This window comes from Rhinoderma darwinii, chromosome 5, assembly GCF_050947455.1.
Source record: "Rhinoderma darwinii isolate aRhiDar2 chromosome 5, aRhiDar2.hap1, whole genome shotgun sequence".
In the NCBI taxonomy this organism is placed as follows: Eukaryota; Metazoa; Chordata; class Amphibia; order Anura; family Rhinodermatidae; genus Rhinoderma; species Rhinoderma darwinii.
In genome coordinates this window covers 143604649-143632636 of record NC_134691.1, presented here as the reverse complement: position 1 = coordinate 143632636, position 27988 = coordinate 143604649, and the positions used below count along the sequence as shown (strand labels likewise).

Below are 27988 nucleotides of genomic sequence, written 5' to 3'. Positions count from 1 at the left end.
TGACTATTCTACGTGTCGATACAATTACGGTGATACCAAATTCATAGTTTTGTCATGTTGTACCACTCTTATAAAGAAAAAAGTATTAAAAAAATATAGATTTTCTGGTCGATTTAGCGGTGTAAGGGTATGTTCACACGCAGTGAGCAAAAAAAAAAGTCTCAAAATACGGAGCCGTTTTCAAGAGGAAAAAGCTCCTGATTTTCAGACGTTTTTTGAGCCACTCGCGATTTTTGTGGCGTTTTTTACGGCCATTTTTGGAGCGGTTTTCAATAGAGTCAATGAGAAAACGCCTCCAAAAACGTCCCAAGGAGTGTCCTGCAATTCTTTTGACGAGCCGTCATTTTACGCAACGTATTTTGACAGCGACGCGTAAAATAAAGGCTCGTGAGAACAGAACATCGTAATTCCCACTGCAAGCAATGGGCAGATGTTTGTAGGCGTAATGGAGGAGACGTTTTTTCAGGCGTAATACGCCTGAATGACGTCTGAAAATAGGTCGTGTGAACATACCCTAAGGGCTTATTTTTGTGCGGGGCGAGCTATAGCTTTTATTGGTACCATTTTGGGGAACATGACTTTTTATTCCATTTTTAGTAGGGAGCCAAGAGGACAAAAAAAAAATAGGGATTTGGGCGTTTTTAATGTATACATTATTTTACGGCGTTTACCAAGCAGGTTAAATAACGTTATATTGTAATAGTTCAGACTTTTACGGACACAGCAACACCAGTTATGTTAATTCTTACATTTTTTTCAACATTATTTTATGGGGGAAAAAAATGTGAAAAAAAATGGGAAAAGGGGGATTTTTTTTACATAAAAAAACCTAACTATTTTACTTTAGGAGACTTGAACCAGCGATCGCTTGCATGATATACTGCAATACTAACGTAATACAGTATACCGCTATACTGACAGTAGTCTACTAAGCCCTGCTGGAGACAGGGCTTCATAGGAGTACAATGATGGAAGACCTGGAGGCCTTTATTAGGCCCTCAGGCTGCCATAACAACCATCAGCACTTTGCGACCGCGTCACGTGGGCCTATAGCATGTCGAAGGGGGTTGCCCACTTATTTTAACGGCGTAGATGCCACCTTATCTAAGAGGTTAAATGGGTGGATACATAGTGATCTTTACCCATTGCAGTGGGGTGTCAGCTGTAACATATAGCCAACCCTCGCTCAGTATGGAGCGCACGCCATACTCCCCTTGGCGGCTATCACGTACAGTTACATGACACCAAGAGGTTAAAATGCAGTTCGAGATTCTTTAGTTTTCAAAAATGCCTCTCTCTTTATCCATATAACAAAGTGCTAGGCCAAAATAATTCAAATTAAGTTCTAGAAGGCACAAGTGTTAACCAAGTGTCAAAAATTAAGATTTGGGTTGAGTTCATCACAATCTATGGTTTCCCCCATTTTTTATTTTTTTTTTAAAACAGAATGTTTATAGAAGTTGAAAACAGCTGTACAATTACCTGATATGGAGTGCTGCGGATTCTTGATGTACGTGCAGCTGCCGCACCTCCATAGGTTGTCTTTCCAGGATAGAAAGGAGAATCCCCAAGATGACCGGATTTTAAGACCGATGAGTTTCCAAGAGACTGCATAAAAAAAGTATTTTTAATACACATGCTTCATAATTCACAAAGCAGCAGTTAACTTAGAATCTCAATTACTAACCAACACTGGACTCATGTCAATATAACCAATTAATTTGCAGTGTCCACCCCCGTTTCGCCTAGTGAAGCGGCCACTGGCTGTAGATTCCAGGCAGGAACTAGTGAAAAGGGGGCCACACACGCGCACCGATCTCTCCTTTCTGTTCTATGGGAGTTAACAAAATACGGCTGAAAAAAACGGAGCTGTTTTCTAGGGAAAGCAGCCCCCGATTTTCAGCTGTTTTTTAGCAACTAGCGTTTTTTATGGCCGTTTTTGAAGCGGTTTTTCTATTGAGTGAAAGAAAATCTGCTCCAAAAAATGGCTCAAGAAGTGACATTATTTGAAAATGAGGCGTAAAATAACGCTCCGTCGGAACAAAACGCCGTATTTCCCATTGAAAACAATGGGCAGATGTTTGTAGGTTTTCTGGTTCCGATTTTTCAGCCGTTTTTCGGGACGTTTACGGCCCGAAAACAGCCCGTGTGAACATACCCTTAAGCTTCGAAACACATTTAAATTATGGCTCCATACAGCTTCCCATAGATTTTAAAAGGGAAATACACAAATTCATATGTGGCGTATTTTTACACTGCCGAATTTAAAAAAAAGCCTCGTAAAATATACGCTTCGTAAAAAAGTAGTGACATGTCACTTCTTGAAGTGTTTTACAAGCGGATTTTATATTGACACTACAAAAAACGCTTCGTAAATAGGCTATAAAAAAATTAATTCAAAATACACTTTCAAAAACGCTTTGAAAGTCGGCTCCTAAAACTGCTGGATTCAGAGGCGGTTTTCTGTTGAAATCAGCATCGTATTTATCTGCCCCAAACATATGCTGTGTAAACAAACCCTAAAGTTTACAGCCGAGCGCCGCTTAGGTGAGCCCTGTTCACGATATAGGTGCGGGTCCCAGGGATCCTACGAATGTCTACGTTGGGAATAGCCCTTTAAGGGGACATGTCAAAATATCAAATTGGTGGTACCTCTGACCACCGGCATCATAAGGATAAAGGTGGTAACTTTCCTCTAAAGATAGGCAAGAGTCCAAGCTTACGGACCACCTCCAATGCAAACGTCTGGCATGTTACCATATGTATAGGATCTATTCTATACAAATTATGTTGGCTGAATATCCACTCAATGAAACAAGAGTGTAACCCTGAGCGCTTTACCATTTACTTGCTAAATTACAGTGTCAAAAAGTTTGGCTATATGTGGACGTGGATGTGACTGAATTCTTTAATACGAACAGTGACTAAATTAAGATCAGTTATCAAGAGTTAGTTCTCGAAAGCTTGGTAGAATGCGGTATCAACTCCACACTACATGTACACGACAGTTGAAAAACGTATAAAGAATTTCTAAAGAATTTAAATCCTGGGGCAACACTGTCAAGTTTCAATAGAACATACAAAATAAGGACATTAGAAAAGTTCATTAAACATAAGAGCATACCGGTGACAGCGCTCCAAATGTAGAAAGGTTAAACATTGGTTTCCTGGAGTTCATAGAAGAGTTATGTGAAAGATTAGCTTCAGGAGACCACAGTGGGGGTGCATTCATACTCTTTGTGATAATGATATCTGGCAAAACAAAAAAAGCGTTTTCAATATATAATTTAATTCTGTAAACTATATAAACACCATTCAAAACAAGAGGACTAAAATGAACCCAAAGCCACTTACCTTTATCAGATGCTCGTGAGGAAAAACCACTGGTTGTAGAAATGTTATCATCGTCGTGTTGAGAGGTAGAGTCCTTAATTTCCTTCACCAGTGAGAAATTTGAAGTGCCAATAGGGTAAGAAGAAGAAGAAGTAGAGGGTTGGCAATTAAGTGCTGGAGAATCCAAGATGTTGAAGTTTAGGTTAGCTCTGTGTAGTGATGGCCGGGTTAACACATCAGGCAGATTTAATGTCAGCCGACTTGTTGACAGATCTGAAAAAGTTAGAACTATAGCTTCAATATAAAAAAAATCTGGCCCAATTTAAAAAGATCTGGAAAACTTGATTACTATATTTCATATTTGTAGCAACTTAGACATAAATATACAGACTAGCACTACTTATTCGCCACAAAATTGTGTTTTTACACATGCCCAAGCGAGAGAAGTTAAAAAACATTTTAATCAACAAATCGGCAGGTCTACCTTCCTGGGTCCTAACAGGCTCTGGAGTGATTCTGCCATCTGCAGGTAGGTCATCCTGAACATAGACTTGACTTTGCTCTTCGTTTTCTCTATCATGAACACGGTCTACAACGCGATCCAAGTTTGAGGATCTGCCAGGCACCTCTTCCTCTTTGTTAAAATATCTCTGCAACCAAGCTGGAACAATATTCTTTACAGTATCTGTGACACGGCTGATGATACCCTGCATGTGAGGAGAAGGAGGACACCTTAATTTTCCAGACAAAATAAAGGCCTTAAATTCAGACAAAAAAAAAAATATTAAAAAAAATCAAGACCTGAGAACACAGTAGTTTTACACAACAAACTAATCTTTTCCCATAAAGCCTAGCCTAACTTATCCCTCCTTGAAATCTAAATCCCCTTATAATGCCATGAGAACCAATGCCCTGGTTTATGAAATAATCTCTTCTAGACACATGCAAATGTTGGATTTTGTTGCATATCTCACCCTATAAACCCGTAATAAATCTGTAATAGAATTGACATGCTGCGGATTCCTTAGCAGTCACGTGCTGTATTCCTGGCATGATGGCTCCCATCGCAGTGATTTGATGCTAGGAATGCAGCACGTGACCACTGAGGCTTCTGATCGGCTGCAACAGTCAGGTGGATCCACCAGTAGGTCAGCGTTGGGGGAATGGAGATGAGCACAGATTATTTTAAAAAAAAATAAAAAAAATTGTAAAAACTTTACAAGCCTGATAAGTTTTACGGGACACAAATGAACAGATATATTAACAGCTTTTTTCCAGGTATCTCCTTTATAAAAGTAAGGGTATGTGCACACACACTAATTACGTCCGTAATTGACGGACGTATTTCGGCCGCAAGTCCCGGACCGAACACAGTGCAGGGAGCCGGGCTCCTAGCATCATAGTTATGTACGATGCTAGGAGTCCCTGCCTCGCTGCAGGACAACTGTCCCGTACTGAAAACATGATTACAGTACGGGGCAGTTGTCCTGCAGCGAGGCAGGGACTCCTAGCATCGTACATAAGTATGATGCTAGGAGCCCGGCTCCCTGCACTGTGTTCGGTCCGGGACTTGCGGCCGAAATACGTCCGTCAATTACGGACGTAATTAGTGTGTGTGCACATACCCTAAGTGAATTATGGAACGAGGAGCTAAGCTATTGTACCTAATGCCAATCCCCTCAACAGTGTGGTTTGCAGCTGGCAAAAAAAAAAAAAAGTATTACCAAACTTTCCTCAGATTTCCTTGAACCCACAACAAATAGCTGGAGAAAACCTTTCAAGTTTAGGAAATCATTAACAAGTACTCAAGTCCTCATTTTTCCTTAATCCATGAATAGACTTCAGTTCTGCCACAATCCATTAGATGATTCTGTGCACCGATTATAAAGAGCCACATTCCTATAGCATTAGAATAAAGACGTGCATGCGTTTAAGGCTGTAAAAGGAGCTGGTTTTCTTTATAACTATTTTCCATTGAGATCAGGTCCAGCCCTGACAGCCCTACAGAAACATTCATGGAAAATATCAAGCACTAAGCCATACACTAAATACAATTACAAAAAAATTATTATAGGAAGCCAAATTTCTGACCATCTATTCCGTAATTAGAAAAAAAATAAAAGGATCAAAACACAAAGTCAAATGAGTCTGCCAAGTGGTCCATCGCTAAAGGCTTGGAACAAGAAATTCAGAATTTGTGGTTGCATTTGCAACCATTTAGACATACTTTCGAGCCCTGCCCAAACAATAGACTTGCCACATCTTCCATTTATTGAAGCTGTACAGGTAAATTCTATATGTTTCTGTATAAGGGTATGTTCACACAGTGTTTTCGGTTGTTCTTCAGGCCGTAAACGCCCGACAAATCGGAAGCAGAGCGCCTCCAAACATCTGCCCATTGAAATCAATGGGAAAAACAGCGTTCTGTTCCGATGGGTCGTTTCTTTACGCGCCAGTTTTGAAAAACGGCCGCGTAAAAAAACGACCACAAAAAAGAAGTGTAGGACACTTCTTGGGACGTTTTTTGAGCGTTTTTTCATAGACTATTGAAAAAAGCTAAAAAAAACGTGCGTAAAAAAACGCAGCGAAAATCGCGAGTGGCTTAAAAAACATCTGAAAATCAGGAGCGGTTTTCCCTTGAAAACAGCTCCGTATTTTCAGACGTTTGAGTTTTTGCGTGTGAACATACCCTGGGGCATGCACACAAACGTAAAAATGCCAGTAATAGACTTCTATTGGCCACGGGTACCTCCCCGTATGCTTACGGGAAGGTGCACGGGCCGTTGAAAAATATAGAACATTTCTTATTTTAGGCCGTAATTACGGCACGGGCAGGCCCATCGAAGTCTATGGGGCTCCCGTCACAAGGACTGCCGCGTCATCCAGGGAGGTCGGGCTGAATGTCGAAAGAGGGACGCGTCACAAAGTATGAATTTCTTTTACTTTTACTACGGAAAGGGCTGTCCCTTCTCTCTATCCTGCACTGATAGAGAGAAGGGCTGCCGGTTAGTGCAGGGCAATTTTGCATTGAAAACGTGCCCGTAAATACGGGTGGAATACGGGTGACACCGGACCCGTATTTACGGATACGGGTCCGTAAATATTGGTGCAATACGGGTCGAATACGTATGACCAAGGACCCGTATTTACACCAGTATTTACGGACAGTAAAAAATACGTGTGTGTGTGCATGGGGCCTAAGAGTTGCAGGATCAGGGATGAAATCCATACTTAGGGCACTTATAATGTGACAGAGCCTCTATCTCCTATATAAGAAGATCGGCGCTATAATGTAGGTGACAGCAGTGCTTTTTATTTAGAAAAACAATCTATTTTTACCACTTTATTAGCGATTTTAGCTTTATGCTAATGACTTTCTTAATGCCCAAGCGGGCGTGTTTTTACTTTAGACCAAGTGGGCATTGTACAGAGGAGTGTATGACGCTGACCAATCAGCGTCATGCACTTCTCTCCATTCATTTACTCAGCGCATAGGAATCCTGTTAGATAAGTATGTGCTGTCTTATACGGACACAGTAACGTTACTGAAGTGTTTAGACCGTGAATAGACATTCCTTCCAGCCAGGACGTAATCTCGCTGTAACCAGTCATTTACAGCGTGACCTCGCGAGATTACATTTGCTCTGCTGTAAGTACCACAGAAACGTTACCGAAGTGTTGGGAGTGTGAATAGACATCCCGTCCAGGCTGGAAGGAATGTCTACGTTTTTTGACGCAGAAACCGCGTCAAAAGTCCGAAAATGCCTCCCACTAATTTCAATGGGAGGCGGAGGCGTTTTTTTTCCCACGAGCAGAAAAACCGTCTCGCGGGAAAAAGAAGGAACATGCCCTATCTTCGGGCGTTTACGCCTCTGACCATCCATTGACATCAATGGAAGGCAGAGAAAGCATATTTCGCGGCTTTTTTTGCCTGTGGCGCCCAATGGCCGCGGGTGAAAAACAGTGAAAATAGGCGTGCAGGCAGATTTTCCGCCTGCAAAAAAATATCTGTGTGAACCCAGCCTTTGGCGGTTTTAACTTTGGATTGCTTTTACTTATGCAAGCGATTTTAAGGCCCTGTTCACACTGAGTTTTTTGGCGTGGAAACCGCTCCGCAAAACTCGTCAAAAACCGCTCTAAAATGCCTCCCATTGATTTCAATGGGAGGCGGACAAGTTTTTTTACCACGAGCAGAAAAACCGCGTCACGGTAAAAAGCAACGACATGACCTATCTTGAGGCACGGGCAGGCCCATAGAAGTCTATGGAGCTCCCGTAATGACGGGTGGCTATATGTGTGCACCCGTCATTACGGCAGCGTTGCTAGGCGACGTCAGTAAATAGTCACTGTCCAGGGTGCTGAAAGAGTTAACTGATCGGCAGTAACTCTTTCAGCACCCTGGACAGTGAATTCCGATCAGAATATAGAGCAACCTGAGAAGAAAAAAAAACAAAAAAAAAAAAAAAACCTGTTCATACTTACCGAGAACTTCTTGCTTTCTCCAGTCCGGTCTCCCGGCCGTTGCCTTGGTGACGCGTCCCTCTCCACATCCGGCCCGACACTCCTGGATGACGTTTCAGCCCATGTGACCGCTGCAGCCAATCACATGCTGCAGCGGTCACATGGACTGCCGCGTCATCCAGGGATGGCGGGCTGGATGTCGAGAGGGACGCGTGACCAAGACAACGGCCGGGTAAGTATGAATTTCTTTTACTTTTACCTCGGAAAGGGCTGCCCCTTCTCTCTATCCTGCACTGATAGAGAGAAGGGGCTGCCGATTAGTGCAGTGCAATTTTGCATCGAAAACGTGCCCGTAAATACGGGTGGAATACGGGTGACACCGGAACCGTATTTACGGGCACGGATCCATAAATACTGGTGCAAAACGTGTCGAATACGTGTGACACCGGACCCGTATTTACGGGAGGAAAAACATGCGTTCGTGTGCATGAGGCCTCAGAAAGGGGGAAAAAAACCTTGCCGACTGTTTTGACGAGTTTTTGTCAAACCACTGTGCAAAAAACGTCTGGAGCAGTTTTTGCAGGAGGAAATTTCCTCCTGCAAAAAACTCTGTGTGAACACAGCCTAAAAGACTGTATACTTAAAGAGGCTCTGTCACCAGATTTTGCAACCCCTATCTGCTATTGCAGCAGATAGGCGCTGCAATGTAGATTACAGTAACGTTTTTATTTTTAAAAAACGAGCATTTTTGGCCAAGTTATGACCATTTTTGTATTTATGCAAATGAGGCTTGCAAAAGTACAACTGGGCGTGTTGAAAAGTAAAAGTAAAAGTCCAAGTGGGCGTGTATTATGTGTGTACATCGGGGCGTTTTTACTACTTTTACTAGCTGGGCGTTCTGATGAGAAGTATCATCCACTTCTCTTCAGAACGCCCAGCTTCTGGCAGTGCAGATCTGTGACGTCACTCACAGGTCCTGCATCGTGTCGGCCACATCGGCACCAGAGGCTACAGTTGATTCTGCAGCAGCATCAGCGTTTGCAGGTAAGTAGCTACATCGATTTACCTGCAAACGCTGATGCAGAATCAACTGTAGCCTCTGGTGACGATGTGTCCTCGCTCGTCTGACATGATGCAGGACCTGGGGAAGTGACGTCACAGCGTGATCTGGCAGAAGCTGGGCGTTCTGAAGAGAAGAGGATGTTACTTCTCTTCAGAGCGTCCAGCTAGTAAAAGAAGTAAAAACGCCCCGATGTACGCACATAATACACGCCCACTTGGACTTTTACTTTAAACACGCCCACTTGGACTTTTGCAAGCCTCATTTGCATAAATACAAAAATGGTCATAACTTGGCCAAAAATGCTTGTTTTTTAAAAATAAAAACGTTACTGTAATCTACATTGCAGCGCCGATCTGCTGCAATAGAAGATCGGGGTTGCAAAATCTGGTGACAGAGCCTCTTTAACCCCTTCCCGCTCCTTGACGTACTATTACGTCATGGCAGCTGTATCGTTCGCGCTCCATGACGTAATAGTACGTCTCGGGAGTAACGGCCATTTCGGCCGTCCTCCCGACACATACAGGAGCTGTGACGCTGCTGTCTTGTTCAGCAGCTGTCACAGCTCCTACAGCGGGGACCGATCGCTGTGTCCCCGCTGATTAACCCCTTAAAAGCCGCGTTCTATAGAGATCGCGGCTTTTTAGGGGTTAAGCTGCCATCGCCGGCCTGCTACGCGATAGCGGCCGGCGATGGTGACTATGGCAACCGGACACCAAACAATGGCGTCCGGCCATGCCATAGACGGAAGCCTAGTGGGTCCTGACAACGTCAGGACCCACTATGCTTGCTGTCAGTGAGTAGCTGACAGTTTTAATACACTGCACTACGCATGTAGTGCAGTGTATTAGAATAGCGATCAGGGCCTCCTGCCCTCATGTCCCCTAGTGGGACAAAGTAATAAAGTAAAAAAAAAGATGTGTAAAAATAAGAAAATAAAAGATTTAAAAAAGTAATAAAAGTAAAAATCCCCCCTTTTCCCTTATCAGTCCTTTATTATTAATAAAAATATATAAACAAATAAACTATACATAATTGGTATCGCCGCGTCCGTAACAGCCTTAACTACAAAATTATTTCATTATTTAACCCGCACGGTGAACGCCGTAAAATAAAATAATAATAAACCGTACCAGAATCACAATTCTTTGGTCACTTCACCTCCCAAAAATGGAATAAAAAGAGATCAAAAAGTCGCATGTACCGAAAAATGGTCCTGATCGAAACTACAGTTCGTTACGCAAAAAATAAGTCTTCGCACGGCTTTATTGTTTGAAAAATAAAAACATTATGGCTCTTAGAATAAGGTAACACAAAAAGTGAATGATTGTTTACAAAACGTATTTTATTGTGCAAACACCATAAGACATAAAAAAAACTATAAATATCTGGTATCGCCGTAATCGTATCGCCGCGCAGAATAAAGTGAATGTGTCATTTATAGCGCACGGTGAACGCAGTAAAAAAAAAAAAATAAAAAACAATAGTAGAATTGCTGTTTTTTAGTCACCACGCCACCTAAAAATAGAATAAAAACTGATCAAAAAGCCGCATGCACCCCAAGAAAACTACAATGCATTCCTCAAGGGGTCTAGTTTCCAAATTGGGGTCACTTTTGGGGGGTTTCCAATGTTTTGGCACCACAAGACCTCTTCAAACCAGACATGGTGCCTAATATAAAAGAGGCCGCAAAATCCACTAGGTGCTCCTTTGCTTCGGAGGCCGGGGCTTCAGTCCATTACCGCACTAGGGCCACATGTGGGATATTTCTAAAAACGGCAGAATCTGGGCAATACGTATTAAGTTGCGTTTCTCTGATAAATCCTTTTGTGTTATAAAAAAAATGGTATAAAGAGGATTTTCTGACAAAAAAAATAAATTTAAATTTCACCTCTACTTTGCTCTAAATTCCTGTGAAACACCTAAAGGGTTCATAAACTTTCTAAATGCTGTTGTGAATACTTTGAGGGGTCTAGTTTCTAAAATGGGGTGTTTGATAGGGGTTTCTAATATATGGGCCCCTCAAAGCAACTTCAGAACTGAACTGTAACCTAAAAAAATAAATAAATGAGGCAATTCTTCGCTTCCTACATTATACTGATAATGAGCCGTGCCCACCCCGAGATGACCCCAGTTTTGACCGTTTGTATAAACGGAGACCCCTATTAGCCCATTCCAGTGCCCGGTTTTCCCAAGCATACACCCCCGAGAAGTGTATTTCTATTGATGAGTCCCTGGTACATTTTAAAGGGAGGGTTCAATTCCACGAGTACCTGCCGGGTAAGAGTGCAAGGTATGGCGTGAAGATGTATAAGCTGTGCAAGAGTGCATCAGGGTATACCTACAGATTTAGGATATATGAAGGAAAGGCCACCCCCAAACCAGACTGCATCCTGGACTACAATAGGTACATGGGAGGGATGGACTTGTAAGATCAAGCCCTGAAGCCCTACAGCGCCATGCGGTGTGGTATAAGAAGCTGGCCGGGCACATCATACAGATGGCATTGTACAACGCGTACGTGCTACGTCGATGTGCAGGCCAGACGGGAACTTTCCTGGAATTTCAAGAGGTGATTATCAAGAACCTAATCTTTAGGGACCAAGAAGGGGGGGCACCCAGTACTTCTGGATGCCAGGCCACGCGCATCGTACCAGGGCAACACTTTCCAAGAGCAGTTCCCCAAACTGGCAAGAAGGGAAAAAGTCAAAAGAGGTGCAAAGTCTGCTATAAGAGGGGGTAAGGGAGGACACAATATATCAATGTGATATGTGTCCCGAATAACCAGAGCTCTGTATGAAAGAGTGTTTTAAAATTTATCATACATCCCTTGGTTTATAATTTACCCCAATTTTACTTACCCTGATGCACTCCGCACAGCTTATCCCCCCTCGTCTTTCCCCTCTGAGCCCTGCTGTGTGCCGAGGCAGCTGATAACAGCCACATGTAGGGTATTGCCATACCCGGGAGAACCCACATTACAGTTTATGGGGTGTACGTCTCCGGTAAAAATGCTCACTACACCTCTAGATGAATGCCTTAAGGGTGTAGTTTTTAAAACGGGGTCACTTCTTGCGGGTTTCAACTGTACTGGTACCTCAGGGGCTTCTGCATACATGACTTCGCACTAGAAAATCCCCAGTAGGCCAAATGGTGGTCCTTTCCTTCTGAGCCCTCACATGGGCCCAAACGGCAGTTTATCACAACAAATGGGGTATTGCGGCACTCAGAACAAATTGCGCAACAGAATGGGGTATTTTGTTTCTTGTGAAAATAAGAAATTTTCAGCCAAAACTACATATTTGAAAAAAATAAATTTTTTTTCATTCCCAGCCCAATTCAAATAAGTTCTGTGAAAAAACTATGGGGTCAAAATGGTCACAACACCCATAAATGAATTCCTTGAGGGGTGTATTTTCCAAAATGGGGTCATTTGTGGTTGGTTTCTATTGCTTTGATACCTCTGGGGCTCTGCAAATGCGACATGGCACCCGAAAACCAATCCAGCAAAATCTGGACTCCAAAGAACACACAGCGCTCCTTCCCTTCTGAGGCCTCCCATGGGCCCAAACGGCAGTTTATTGCCACAAATGGGGTATTGATGCACTCAGGAGAAATTGGGCAACAAAATGGGGTATTTTGTTCCCTGTGAAAATAAGAAATTTTGATCACAAATGACATTTTATTGGAAAAAATGAAATTTTTTTCATTTCACAGCCCAATTCAAATACGAGCTGTGAAAAAACTGTGCGGTCAAAATGGTAACAACAACCCTAAATGAATTCCTTGAGGGGTGTAGTTTCCAAAATGGGGTCACTATTGGGGGATTCCTACTGTTTTGGCACCTCAACACCTCTTCAAACCTGGCATGCTGCCTAAAATATATTCTAATAAAAAAAGAGGACTCAAAATGCACTAGGTGCTTCTTTGCTTCTAGGGCTTGTGTTTTAGTCCACGAGCGCAGTAGGGCCACATGTGGGACATTTCTAAAAACTGCAGAATCTGGACAATACATATTTAGTAGTGTTTCTCTGGTAAAACCTTCTGTGTTACAGAAAAAAAAATGAATAAAATTGAAATTCAGCAAGAAAAATGAAATTTGCAAATTTCACCTCCACTTTGCTTTAATTCCTGTGAAATGCCTGAAGGGTTAAAAAACTTTCTAAATGCTGTTTTGAATACTTTGAGGGGTCTAGTTTTTAAAATGGGGTGTTTTATCAGGGTTTCTAATACATAGGCCCCACAAAGCCACTTCAGAACTCAAGAGGTACCTTAAAAAAAAGGCTTTTGAAATTTTCTTAAATATGAAATGTTAAATACTTTTGTGTCAAAAAAGACAAAAGTATAATAGGTATGATACCTTTATTGGCTAACCATAAAAGTTATATATGCAGCTTTCAGAGCGCAGAGGCCCCTTCTTCAGGCAGTTTACAAATGAATTTACAAAAAGCACAACATTTAGATGTTACACAAAGACAATTAGTACATGAGGTGATACATCATTATGAGAAATTGCTGTTTATGTTCTAAGCCTTGTAACGTCCAAGAAACATAAAAGAATGTTCAAAAAACAATGCCAATCTAAAGTAGACATATGGGAAATGTGAACTAGTAACTATTTTGGGTGGTATAACCGTCTGTTTTACAAGCAGATGCATTTAAATTCTGAAAAATGCAATTTTTTATAAATTTTCTCTAAATTTTGCAATTTTTCACCAATAAACACTGAATATATCGACCAAATTTTACCACGAACATGAAGCCCAATGTGTCACGAGAAAACAATCTCAGAATCGCTTGGGTAGGTTTAAGCATTCCCACGTTATTACCACATAAAGTGAAATATGTCAGATTTGAAAAATGGGCTCTGAGCCTTAAGGCCAAAACTAGGCTGCGTCCTTAAGGGGTTAAACAATAAATGTATCGATAGGAATTTTCCAATAACAAAAAGAAAAATGTATATTTGTAGAAAAAATAAAAATACTATTTATTTTAAATTCAGGAAAAATAATATTTTTATTTTCTGTGCATAAAAGGCAAACGTTTCAAAGGTTTCAAAAGGTTCAAAGTTGTTTGCTGCCGATTTTGATGCGGAAACCACGTCAAAAACCATCCGAAATTGCCCCCCATTGATTTCAATTGGTGGCAGAGGCGTTTTTTTCATGGGTGGCTTTTAACCATTTCGGGCAAAAAAAGCGGCATGTCCTTTCTTGGCGGGGTTCCGTCTGTGACCTCTCACTGAAATCAACGGGAGGCAGAAAAAAACTGCAGCGGTTGTTTACGAGCGTTTTTTTGTTTGCGGTCCTTGCATTAGCTTCAGTGGCCGCGGATGAAAAATCCAATGAAAACCACTGCAAAAAAGTGGTGAACATAACCTAAGACGGACACAAAATAGTTACCAATTAGGGTTGAGCGATTTTGCCAAAAAATAAAAACCAGATTTTTCTCAACACTAGGGACGATTTTCGATTTTCTTATTTTTTTGTTTACTTAACAGTAATACCAAGAAATATTTTTTATTTTATTTTATAACTTCATATATATCACTATAATAATTGTACGTAACATCTTTTAACCTCAGCAAATACTTATTGTTTAATCATAAATACAATAAGAAAAATGTTTATCTAATTGATTATGCGATCTGCAAGGGAGGGGGGCGGTGGCGCGATCTGCAAGGGGGCGGCGGCGCGATCTGCAAGGGGGGGGCGGCAGTGCAAGCTGCAAGAGGGGGCGGCAGTGCAAGCTGCAAGAGGGGGCGGCAGTGCAAGCTGCAAGAGGGGGTTGCAGATTCTGACTGCGCTATTGATTTAGTCGAAAAAAAACGGAAACCTGCCGGAATGCTGACAAACGGAAACCATTAGCAATGTTTCCGTCACCATTGATATCAATGGTGATGCAAACGGAAGCTTAGGTTTCCGTTTGACTTTCCGTTGAGGGGGTTCACTCGACGGAAACCTCTGACGGAACCCCTTAACGGAAAGCCAACGCTGATGTGAACCAGCCCTAAGGCTTGCATGCAGCTGCTCGGCCATGAAGACCCATGCCATGAAGCTCCTGGGCATAGTTTTTGTGCGGCTGTTGATGCCAGAGGACATTTGTAACTCTGCGTTTTTGAGTCAGCAGAGCGTTGGCGACTTTATTGCACTTTGCACCTCAGCGACCCACCTCTGTAACTTTACGTGGTCTGACAGGTCTCTTCATTTAGCCAACAGTACAATCATTCATCCAAACAGTGCTAATATACGGCAGTGACTTGCCCGCTTATATGCTTAGCGATGTGAGCCAGAGCTATTCAAGTTGAGTGTACACAGGGGACCCAATCACACTTTGCTGCCACAAGCCGGGAGCAGCTCACAGACCTCCAACGGCTCTGCGGCTTAACTGCTCTTTTCTCCCTCGCTTCCTCCGCCTTCATCACAAGCGGTGGAAGCGTTCAGCGACAATACAGCGCACACCGCTTGGTGATAATTCATTCACGCACCCCAGAGCCGCTGGCAGTTTGGGGAGGTGAGGGCAGCTCTGCGGCTCAGCTGTCTTGCTGCCTGTTGATTCTTGTGCTTTAAACCGCGGTTCAATCGGCAGACAGTCATACAATGTTCATTGCTTGGCATTTAGTTTAGAGAAGCTTGAAGAAGATGCAATCACCTTGCCTTGTTCTCCACATAGTTGGTCCTACTGCTGGCATAGTCCCCTTGTTTAGAGAACATTTACCTCTAGCTACCAGTGGTTATACAAGCTATGACATGGACTATAGACACTCACGTTGTCAGAGTATTTAGCCCTGACTGACAAAAACTCAAACCATAGGTTTCCATCACCATTGATTTGAAAGGCGACAGATCCGGTGCCAATGGTTTCAGTTTGTCTCCGTTGTGCAGGGGTTCCGTCGTTTTGATGGGATGAATACCAAAGTTTTACGCGCTTGAATCCGATACGCTCGTGTGAACGTAGCCTTACCCTTCAGTGCAGTGAACTATCTGGCCAGTCAAACTAGCTCAGAATGGTTGAGTCACTTATGTGAACTTCTCGTCACATTTGGTTACAATAGAAATCTGAAGTATTTTTTTTACCTAGATTGTATTTCATTGCTACTTTTTGGAATAATTTTTGTGGTCTTTTTTATTTTACAAAGATCATTAGCATTCAGGAATCTTTGTTTTATCACTGAAAAGAAACGGCAAAAAAAACCGGCAGAAAAATGTGTAATGTGTGAACTTGCCCTAAATACCTTTAACCTATGCAACACTCCAGATAAAAGCGGATTTATTCACCAGACATCTGCAGCGCTTCACCTTCTTATGAAAGCATTATCAAGCATATTGTGATACACACATGGGTATATACAAGGAGCATAGCTCATTCAACTAGTGTTTACAAATATATAATCAATTATCCAAAAGATACACATAGAGCACAACAGTGTATAAGAAAGGAATTACAATCATGTTCAGGGTCATATCAGGACCTAAAATAATATCCATTTAATAAGCACTATACAGTAAGAGCGCGTATAAAAACTCGTGTTCACTAATAATTAGTCAAACAGTGATCATTAAACAAAAAATAAAAGATAGCTGGCACTCTCCAATCTAAACATATTCATCTTACGGAACTCATGTTATTCGCCTACAATCGGCATATAAAGAGTCGGATTTGCATGCCCAAACGTAACTGTCTATTGGGCAACCATGTGATCTGTGGTCAATTGAGCACTATGGTACCCAGCCATAGCGTATACACATCATTGATAGGTCCTGGTCAATGGGAACGATTAGTGATACATTTAATGCAATAGATGTACATGACAAGTGTTTTTGTCTTGACATTTCTATTTCTTTTTTTAGATAAACCGAGTCATTGATATCGTGACTGGACTCTCACCGTCTGAACTAAGGAATATTGGACTCATATTTTTTTCTAAATAAAATGATTTGAGCCTAATATTTCCGATTAAGTGGATTTTTCGGATCACGATGTAACAGTATATCTGGAAATTAGATTACGCTTAATATGAGCTTCATAGACCTACTCACACTACTAGGAGTTTTTGTTCACTGTATGGTCTGGATATTGGACATATTAATTCTGCAAATCTTCATTATATATTCCCGTATGGATTAGATTTCTGCACTGTGATAGATGACACCAAGGTGGGTGCACCCCGCTCCTGTACTGAGGGTGGGGGATGCACCTAGTGTTAAGGGACGTCAGGCATGGAGGTTGGAACGGTAAACACTAATGATACTCTCAATATATATGTGAATTGATCAGAATTCACTACTGTGTTAAAATCATGTAAACGGTCTGGACCATCTAATCATTGTGATAAGCGATTTTTCATAAGATTGAATAAACAATTAAAATTTGTGTGAAGTGCGCAGTCTGCAGTTACTGGTATTCCCTTTTCCAAGATGGTGTCGACACGTGATGGATTGTGGCGAGCATGCGCACCATTTTTATTAATTTCCGTAGTTCTAAAGGTCCTGCACTTTATACGGTTATGTTGCGTTCCACTGACCACAGATCGCATGGTTGGCTTTGCCCAACAGACAGGCTACGTTTGGGAATGCGTAATCAGACGCCGATTGTAGTCTGATTGTCAATATAGGAGCTCCGTTTAAAGAATATGTTCAGCTGGGCGCAGCATTTTTTGACCGCGGCCATTGTGTAGCGGGCAAAAAACGCTGCAAAAACGGCTTTCCCTGCCTCCCATTGAGGTGAATGGGAGGTCAGAGACAGAAATGCCTTATGAAAGGGGATTCATTACACTTCTTTTCCCCGCCAGTGTTTTTTCCAGCTTGTGGGAAAAAAGCGCCTCTGCCTCCTAGTGAAATCAATGGGAGGCGATATCGGCCGTTTTTTGGCACGCTTTCTGAGTCAAAAACCGCGCCAAAAAAAACCCCAAAAACTCAGTGTGAACTAGGCCTAAAGCAAAATTCACACGACCGGTTTATTATGTTTTTTTTTTTTTTCACGGCCATAAAAAACGAAAGGCAAACCACCATTAAAAACTGACAGACGGACTGGAAGTGGATGAAAATTTAGAGACACACTGAGGCAAAACGGCAATGAAAAACTCAGTTGATCGGTTTATTATGTTTTTGTTTTTTTTTTCACGATCAACTACAGTGGTGCTCTTTTCAGAGGGGGGGGGGGGATTGCCATCTAAAGGCAGGGGGTGCGATTGTCAACAGCTTATCCAAAACAGGAGTCCCCGGCCAGAGATCTTGAGTTTCCCTGGCCGGGTACTCCATAGTTGAAAGCCGTGGCTTCACTGTCCATATATGGATAGTGCTGTCAGGGGCTTCCCCAGGATTAGCGCTGAAAGTAGCACTGTGTGCGGGGAGTCCTCGGCCAGGATCGGTTTTTACTGGCCGTTTCAAGGATGGAATCCTGAAAAACGGGCAGCAAAAAATGATCTATTGATTTCTATGGGAGTCGTCTGGCTGTGAAAACGGCCAAAAATAGGACATGTCCTATTTTTTTGACGGCTGGTATTCATGGGCCTCAATAAAACTGCCGTGTGAATACACCCAGAGAACTTCACTGTTCTGCAAACGGCTGTCCGACGGCCGTTATAAAACCGTCCGTCACACAGACAATTTTCACTGTCGTGTGACTGTAGCCTAACTGCTCAAAACCACGTTCGTAAATATACTAATCCTAAGGGTATGTTCACACGGCCTATTTTCAGGCCGCAACCGGCCGAAAAATCGGAGGCAGAACGCCTCCAAACATGCTTATTGATTTCAATAGGAAAAACTGTGTTCTGTTCCGACGGGACTTTTTTTACGCGGCCGTTTCGAAAAACGGCCGTGCAAAAAAACGGCTGAGAAAAAGAAATGCATGTCACTTCTTGGAACCGTTTTTCATGGACTCTATAGAGAAACAGCTCCAAAAACAGCCGTAAAAAACGCAGTGAAAAATGTAAGTTGCTAAAAAAAAAAGCGTCTGAAAATCAGGAGCTGTTTTCCCTTGAAAACAGCTCCGTATTTTCAGACGGTTTTTATTTTGTGTGTGCACATACCCTAACTTACAGCCTGTATATAGCCCAGAGTTGCATTCACAACTGTTCCCAGAATACAAGTCACCAGTACAAATTCTGCAAAGTGTAATCTTTACACTTGACACTGTACAGTAATTGATGCAGGAAAAACTAAAGCTGGCCATCAACTTTAGATATCTATTAACCAAACTCTTGATCAGTCTATCTATCCTGACTGCCCAATACGCAAGCTTGCTTAAGTCCCCATGCACACGAACGTATTTTTGCGGCCGCAAATCATCCGCAAACCTGCGAGTGAATTGCGGCCCCATGCACACGACCGTGTTTTCCACGGTCCGTGCATTGCCCAGGAGCCTGGACCGCAAACAGAACAGACATGTCTTATCACAGCCGTGGGTTTTTGTTTTTTTTTTAGTGTCCAGGCTCATAGAAATTAATGCACGCGGCCATATGCACAGCCCACGATTTGCGGGCGGCCTGCAGGTGACACTCCGCAGCCATCCGATCCAAAAATCACGGCCGTGCACACCACTACAGTGATGTGCATGAGTCCCAAGTCTGCCAATGGTGCTGGTTTATTACCATAGGGAGAGGGGACAAAGGACCGTCAGGCACCTCTCAAAGGATGGGTCACGTTGAAGCCTGTCAATGTGACTGGGCTCAACGCGTCATTTTACGTGGCTATAACTGTCTAGTGCTTTTACTTATCCAAGCGATTCAGAGATGGATTTGTCATGACATACAGTACTTTATTTTATTGGTAGAATGTGGTCAATACATTGTGTTTATTTGTTAAAAAAACAAAACACAAACATCTTTAAACATTAGCATTGCTTGTCAGGCTTCATGTACACCTCCGTTGCCTGTCGTAAGGCCGCCAATGACGGATCCGTGAAACACGGGTGGCTTCTGCGTGCAGTACGTTGTTTCAACTGACCAAATGAATGGAATAGCAGATACCGTGCCATTTAAAATGGACAGGAGTAGGACCGGGACCGGTCCTATTTTTGTCAGAACGGCCACGCTGTTCCAATAAAACGGAAGTGTGCATGGCCCCATAGAAATCAGTTTTTAAAAAAACACGGAAATAGTACTGAAGAAAATAACTGAAGTGGGCATGAGGTCCTAGACCGATAGTTATACCACACAAAACAGTTACTAAACATTTCTATATGTTTACATTAGATTGGAATAATTTTGTGAACATCCTTTTATTTTTCTAGGACGTTACAAGGCTTATAACTTTAGCAGCAATTTTTCACAATTCTAAGAAAATATCCAAAACTTTTTTTTTTTTTTTCGGATACAATTCAGAACTGAGGTGGCTTTGGAACGGTCTATATGTCAGAAACCCACTTATAGGCCACCCTACTTTAAAAACTGCACCCCTCAAAGTATTTAAGACAGCATTTTGGAAGTTCAGATTCTGCAGTTTTTAGAAATATCCCATAAGTGGCCCTAGTGTGCTACTTCACTGCAACACGGGCCCAAGAAATGAAGGTGCACCTTGTGGATTATGGGGCAACCTTTTTATTGGGATGTTTTCTAGACACCAGTTAAGGTTTACAGAGGCCTTGAGGTACCAAAACATACCAGCAAAAGGACCCTATATAGGAAACTACACCCCCAAGGAATTTATCTAGGGGTGCAGTTAACATTTTAACCCCATAGATTCTTTTAGAATTGGGCCGTAAAAATGAAAAAAAAAAAAAAAACATTTCCAATAAGATGTAGTTTAAGCCCAATTTTTAATTTCTATAAAGAGTAAAAAGAGAAAAAGCCCCCAAACATTTGTAAAACAATTTCTCAGAAGTACAGCAACACCACAAATGTGGTCATAAACTGATGTTTGGGCACACGGCAGGGCTCAGAAGGGAAGCAGCGAGATTTGGCTTAGAGTGCAGAATTCTCTTGGTAGTAGTTTTGTTTAGGTTATTACTGGTAATTTCAGTTTATAACGTGGGGCCATATGTCAGCTGCACGGAGTACATCAGGGCATAATATGGTGGTAGAATAACGGGGTAAATAATAAAATAAATATTCCATAGATGTGTGTTACGCTTTGAAGCAATCTCTTTTGCACAGGCTAGTATCATACTGATAAAAGGTGTCCATTCTTAGCCCCCTTTTAGAAGACACACTGCCCCTTTTTTGGGGCTCTTTCCTCCTTTGTAGTTTGGAAAAATTTGCTGGGAAAGTGTTGCCCTGATACAATACAGATGCCCTCGCTATCAATAGATGGGCTTTCCCCTTCCCAGTTCCCAAATACTAGGGCCTTGATAACCACACAATACTTGAAACTGAAGGAATGTTCAATTACATTTTTATCCCCACCTTACCAGAGCCATAACTTTTTATTTTCCCATCCGTATGAGCGCTTTTTTTGTGTGGGATGAACTGTAGTTTTTATTGGTACCATTTTGGGCAATACGCGACTTTTTGATCATCTTTTATTACATTTTTGGGAGGCAATGTGATAACAAAAATAGTTTGAGAAAAATCATTTTTATGGCGTTTACCGTGCAGTACAAGGCGTAGTTCACACTGAGCATTTGACAGGCAGAAAAAAAATCTGAATCCAGAAGGAATTTTGTAGTAGACTTTTAATTGCTAGCATTATTGGGCGCTTTTATTTTTCTCGCATTTTTTGCCCACAGTCGCTGAATCTAGTGCAAAAAAAAATAGCTCAAAACAAGTGACTTTTTTTCTGCCTCCCAATGATATCAATGGGAGGTCAGAGGCGAAAAATGCTTGGAAAAGACCATGCCGTGAGCGGCCAGAAGCTGCCCGGGAAGAAAAAAACACCTCTGCCTCATTGATATCAGTGGGGGGCGATTTAGGCCGTTTTATGGCACTGATACGGACGCAGTTTCCGGTTCAAAATTAGCGCCAAAAAACCTGTGTGAACTGACCCTAAATGACTTATTAACTTTATTCGTGGGTCAGTACAATTAGGGTGAAACCAAATTTATATTGTTTGCTTTATGTTGTACCCCTCGGGCTTGCACATCAGGATGTTTTGGGTTTTTTATCCGCACCTTCCCTTTTTTATTTTTCGGTCGATGGAGCTGTATGAAGCGGTTTTTGTTTTTTAATTATTATTATTGTGTACCATTTTGGAACAAATGCAACTTACTTTTATTTTTTGGAAGAGGAGATGACAAAAAAAAAAAAAAAAAACTGTTCAGGAATTGCTGTTTTTTCATCCAAATTTTTTTTTCACAATTCACCATGTGCCATAAATTACTCGTTAACTTTATTCTGTGAGTCAATACAATTACGGCGATACAAAATGTATATTATTTTTTTTCATGCATTACAACTTTTGCACAATAAATTCACGCTTTTTTTTGCGTCGACTAAACTGCGTGAGAGCTTATTTGCGGGACCAGCAGTGGTTTTTATTGGTACCATTTGGGATTATTTTTTTTCGCACTTTTTATTCCACGTTTGGCTGGAGATGTGACCTAAAAAACAGCAATTCTGCATTGTTTTTTATTTTAATTTTTACAACGTTCACTGTGTGGGATAAATAACTCGATTTTTATAGTTCAGATCGTTTTGGACACAGCAATGCCAAACATGTATAGTTTTTATTTATTCCAATGATAAATTACTTCTCCTTGGGAAAAAGGCATTTTTTGTTTTTTCAAGTTCAGACTTATTTTCTTATCTTTGCACAACATTTTTACTTACTTTTTTTTCTTTAGCCCCACTAGAGGACTTGAAGGCCTGATCTTCTGATCTCTATTCTAATACATTGAACTACCAACATAGTGCAATGTAATAGAACTGTCATTTTTACATTGAAAAGAAGCCTAATAGGTTTCCATATTTGGCAGACCTGGAGGCGATTGTCAGGCCTCCGATTGCCATAACAACCATCAGAACCCCCTGCGATCGCGTCGGGCTACAAGCCACTTAGACGTTGCGGTCCTATTGACCGCAGCATCTAGGGGGTTAATTGGCAGGCTAGCTCTGATCCTAGCCCTCACCACAGAGGGTCAGCTGTAATATGCAGCTGACCCCAGCAAGTGATGGCGCAAGCTCAGCTTCTAAAGAATCTCCGCAACGTAATGGTACTGCATTTTGCGGGAACCGCTCAACAGCACCGCATATATACGACGAATGACGGTAGGGGTTAGGCTTCAAGCACACGACCGTGCCCGTAATTACGACCCGTAACTACGGGCACGGCCGGCCGCAGACAGCCTGACGTTTTTAACGGACCGTGCTCCCATCTTAAAGTATAGGAGTACGGTCCGTAAAATAAAAAAATAAAACATGTCCTATTTTTTTCGACAGGTTTCTACGGTACGGGCACCCTCAAGTAGACATACGGGAAAGTGTCAGTCGGCCATAGAAATTAACGGGCCCGTAATTACGGGCGGTTTTAGTCGTACGCATGAGGCCTTAAGGCGTTTTTCCTATAAACAACATTAATCAACTATCAACAGGATAGGTGATAAACATCTGATTGCTGAGGACCCAATGGAGAGGTAGACCCACAGCGATGAGACATTTATCACCGATCCGGTTGATTTTTGATAAGCGGTATTTGCGGCAAAAACCCGTTACAGGGGTTGTCCAGTCCGAAGACATTGATGGCCTATCCTCCTGAAGATAGGCCATCAACTTCTTAGGACTGGACAAACCCTTTAACCCTCCCCACTTGCTGACTGTTCCCAGCAACTGTCAGAAGAACTATGATTGCAGCTCTGGGTTATAATACGCTGAAAACCTGCAGTATAAGTAATGCAATGTATTTACTCAACTTTTTATAGAGATCATATTAATTCATGAACTGTAAGATTTTTAACGGTGACTATAACATGTCAATCTATAAACTAATAAAATATTAAAAACAAATGCAAAGGGTTGGCGTTGCCCATAGTGACCAGTTATATTAATTTAAGTTTCTATAAATCCCCAATGCATACAGTCTTTATTTACAATATATATATTATAGTGGAAAGTCATCTAGAATTTCACAGATCTTCTAGGAAAAAGAACATGAGTGGCAAGAACACAGCCCCCTCCCCCTGACCCCAGGTTTACCTATGTGCCCAAGCAGCGGAGAAGCACGATCATGCGATCGATAAGGTAATGGTACAAATGTCCTATAATAGATGTTATAATATCCAGGTGAGTATTACACTGCGCAAACTCATCGTTTCCGGTTTCCATACAAAACTGAGAACATGGAGGAAGATTACAAGACCCCCTAATACATAAGGTGACAGTAGCAGAGAACCCACCACATCCCTGGAGCACATGGACCCCTCACAAACACATGGACGCGATCCTGACAACACTGACCTGCTGCTGGCCTTGTTGCCGGTTCTTGCTGTATGGGGTCCTTCCGGAACTCGGGTGATTTCTCCGGGTTCGGATCTTTCCTCCAGTACCCGCTCCTCCTCCGCCTCCCGCTGCCGCCATCCGGCTGACTCCTCCTCGGGTCACTCCGGCCCGAGGACCCTGTGCGATTACTACTCTCGTAGTATTAACAGTGATGTACGTTCAGGCCAAAAGCCGCTACTCTAGGCCCGGTTGTGCGGGCCGGAAATGACTCGACTAGTCAAGCGAACACCTAGCTCAATCCCCGGTACGTGTGCGGCTAGTCTTCAGGCCTCCTCTCCTCACACTGCCCGCCTGCGTCTCACTGCGCTTGCCCGCGTATTCGGCGATTCGAAGACGTAATGATGCAATACGACGAGAGCGCGAGGGGATTGTCGGGAAATGTAGTTCGGGGATGTAAGGAAAGACGAACACAGAACGAAGGAAAGCAGGGGACGTAATGACGTCGTATTGAAGGAGTAGCGTAAAAATCCATCGCGTCCTCCTATTGGTAGACGATAGAGGCGGGAACGGAGGCAGTGAGCTGTGTGGTTTTGTTACGCAACTCAGCTCCATGATAATATGAGCGGCGCAGAACGCCGACTGCTTCTAGTTTTAATCGTGTGGTATTCACCAACTAGGGTGGTTTCTTGGTGTATATTACCTGTGAAATTACAACCTAAAGCGCTCACATTATTGTAGGTTTGGTTCTCTATTTTAATTTTGGCCTCAGGATATTTTTACTATATTTTACATGTGGCGTTCCAAGATATGTAGCGTTTAATTTTTTTTTCTCTAAGGCTATGTTCACATTTGCATTGCTACTTCTGTTATTTTGACAGGAAAATTGTCGCTGCACGTTTTGCTATTCCCGTCACATTCGCCTGGGCTGCCGCTTCAGGCTCTGAACTTTGCTTCTGACTGCATGTGTGAACATAACCTAAATTGGTGTTCGGTTTTAGGATGTAGATTTTGATTGTATAATTTATTTATTTATTCTTTTAACATTTACTGACCACTTTAAATTACAAGTTATCTTTGTTGCAGAGTTGTACAATACAATAACAAACTTTTATAGAACTTCACATTTTTTTGTCTTAAATGTAATAACCATTGTGCTGCAGATTTTGTAATCCATAGCATGCTCATTCTCTTCTGGATGTTCATTGCGGAGTTTACCCTTTTCAATGTAGAAGGGGTGAAATCCACATCAAAAGCCGCACAGAACAAGTGCGGATTCTGCTGCAGATTTCCGTCGGGTATTAATATAGCCTTCGAGGTGTTGTTCAACCCCATGAATTTACAAACCGCTAACAATGGTCTAAAAATAACCAAAGGTGTAATACTCCCCTAACCAATACCCGGCGGCGCGAATGCTTCCTGGTCTATGGTCACCTGACACCAGCGATGACCTGTCCATACGACGTGTGACCGCTGCAGCCAATCAATGGCTATGGCGGTAACATGTCAACACCACTGTGGCACGGTCACGTATGTCGAGACTGGCAGGGGACTAGAGATGCGTCTGCACGGGAGTGGTAGGGGATTGGTGAGGTGAGTATTACACGTTTTGTTGTTTTAGACCATTGTAAGCAGATTGTCCCGTGGTATGGCGTTATGAGATCACGTCCAATTATTCGTTAGTTTGCACATGTTTTTATTTTTTATGTGGGCTGATAATTTTCTGAAAAGTTTGTGTTGCTGAAATGTTTTTGTGGTTTTTTTGTTTTTAAGTCACCAGTTGCCACAGGTGACACTAGAGTTGGAGTTCTGAATTCACATTTACAATCAATGGAGTAGAATTGATGGTTGAGATGGAACAGATTTCCGTCGGTCGTACCATACTACTCGTAATTTGAATGCTTAAGTCAGTTAGCAGCGGTTTTCACGTTCTTTTTAAACACATGGATGATATGTGGTCATAGGGGCTTGCACTGAGACAACGATATTTAAAAATGTTTAAACTTTATTATAACGTGTGTGTGTTTGGTGAGCGTGCTTGGTGCAACGTACATGTTTTAATAAAGTTAAAGTTTTTCCAACTTATTCAAAAAAGTGGCATGAGTAAGAGGAATGCATTAAAAAAGAGCCATTACTCACCTCCCAGAACCCCAGCATTCCAATGCCACCGCTCTGGTCCTCCCTGCCGCTTTGCATTGACATAGCTGCAGCCATGATGTGCTTGTATAGCCACCCACATGATCGCTACAGCCAATCACTGGTCTTATTGGGTATACGGCACAGGATGGCTGAGGCCAGTGATTGGCTGCAGTGATCACATGGGTATACGTGCACATCATCGCTGCAACAATGTAATTAAACAGCGGTGGGGACGACAGGAGCAGTGGCGCTGGAACGCCAAGGATCTGTGAGGCGAGTATTTTTTTTTTTAATGCATTCCTCCTACTTTGGCCAATTTTTTGAATAAGTTGGAATAACCCTTTAAAGAGGCTCTGTCACCAGTTCATCACTTCCCTATCTCCTACCTAATCTAATAGGCGCTTTATTGCCGATAACTCCTCCTGTGGTTTTTGTTTAAAAAAAAAGTTTATTATTTCCGAAGTTATGTTCTTTACAGTAGCTGCTGCTGAGGAGGATAATCGTCCTGGCTGGAGGCGTTGTTTGGTCCGTCTTCCGTCGCTCCGGTGAAGGACCTGCGTGAGTAAGTGACGTCACAGCGTGATCTCGTGATTCAAGCTGAGACCACGCTGGGCTGTAAATCGGGCTGGACTGGACTGAAGAGAAGTGTATGATGCTGATTGGTCAGTGTCATACGGTTTTCTATACAACGCCCACATGGTGAAAAGAAAAAAAACGCTCCGTTGGCTATCCAGAGAAAATTAGCATAACTATAAAAAAAGAACTTAACATCGTAAATAACAAAAGTTTTTTGTTTTTTTTAAACAAAATACACCGGAGTTATCAGCATTAAAGCTCTCCTATTAGGTATGAGATAGGGAAGTGATGAACTGGTGGCAGAGCCTCTTTAAATCTTTTTACACTAACCTTATCCAAGTTCATACCCGATCTTTAGTGTAAGCTCCTATGACTACTTGGGCGATACCCATTAAATGCTGCAGTCTTGGTGATAATGATTATTGTTAGTTAAGAATGTCCAATAAATGTCTGACAGATGGAACAGATGTCAGTCGGTCATATTATACTACCTGTTTTCATGTAAGGGGGGATTCACACGAGCGTGTATTCGGTCCGTGCGGGCCGCGTGGTTTTCACGCGCCACGCATAGACCAATACAAGTCTATGGGGCAGTACAGACAGTCCGTGATTTTTGCGCAGCGTTTGTTCGCTGCGTACAAAACGCGACAGGTTCAATAACTGCGTATTTCGCGCATCACGCACCCATTGAAGTCAATGGGTGCGTGAAAACCACGCAGGTTGCACGGAAGCACTTCCGTGCGAACCAACTGAAACAGCGCACCAGCTGTCAAAAGGATGAATGTAAACAGAAAAGCACCACGTGCTTTTCTGTTTCCGAACATCCAAACGGAGTGTCTTTGAGATGAGCGAACCCGGACAAGCGAACCGAACTTAACCGGGTTCGGCTGAACTCGTTTTGGCCGAACCCAGCAAAAAAATGTCCGGTACGCGACGTCAGGAGATAGTCACTGTCCAGGGTGCTGAAAGAGTTAAACTGTTTCAGCACCATGGACAGTGACTACCGATCCCAAAAAACATGAACGTGTAAAAAAAAAAGAAGTTCTGACTTACCGATAACTCCCGGCTTCTTCCTCCAGTCTGACCTCCCGGGATGACAATTCAGTCCAAGT

General features: G+C 42.3%; 1 protein-coding gene across 1 annotated transcript in view; it reads right to left on the bottom strand.

The window, feature by feature from the left end:
• NUP153 (nucleoporin 153) overlaps positions 1-24849 on the bottom strand; it is an 80281-nt gene extending 55432 nt beyond the window's left edge. Inside the window, exons 1-5 of the mRNA XM_075826602.1 lie at positions 24183-24849; positions 3818-4040; positions 3355-3606; positions 3125-3252; positions 1483-1608 (exon numbers count right to left, since the gene is read on the bottom strand). Coding sequence (XP_075682717.1) covers positions 1483-1608; positions 3125-3252; positions 3355-3606; positions 3818-4040; positions 24183-24302 — 849 coding nt within the window. The 5' untranslated portion in view covers positions 24303-24849. The remainder of the gene's footprint in view (positions 1-1482; positions 1609-3124; positions 3253-3354; positions 3607-3817; positions 4041-24182) is intronic.
• Positions 24850-27988: the final 3139 nt, after the last annotated feature.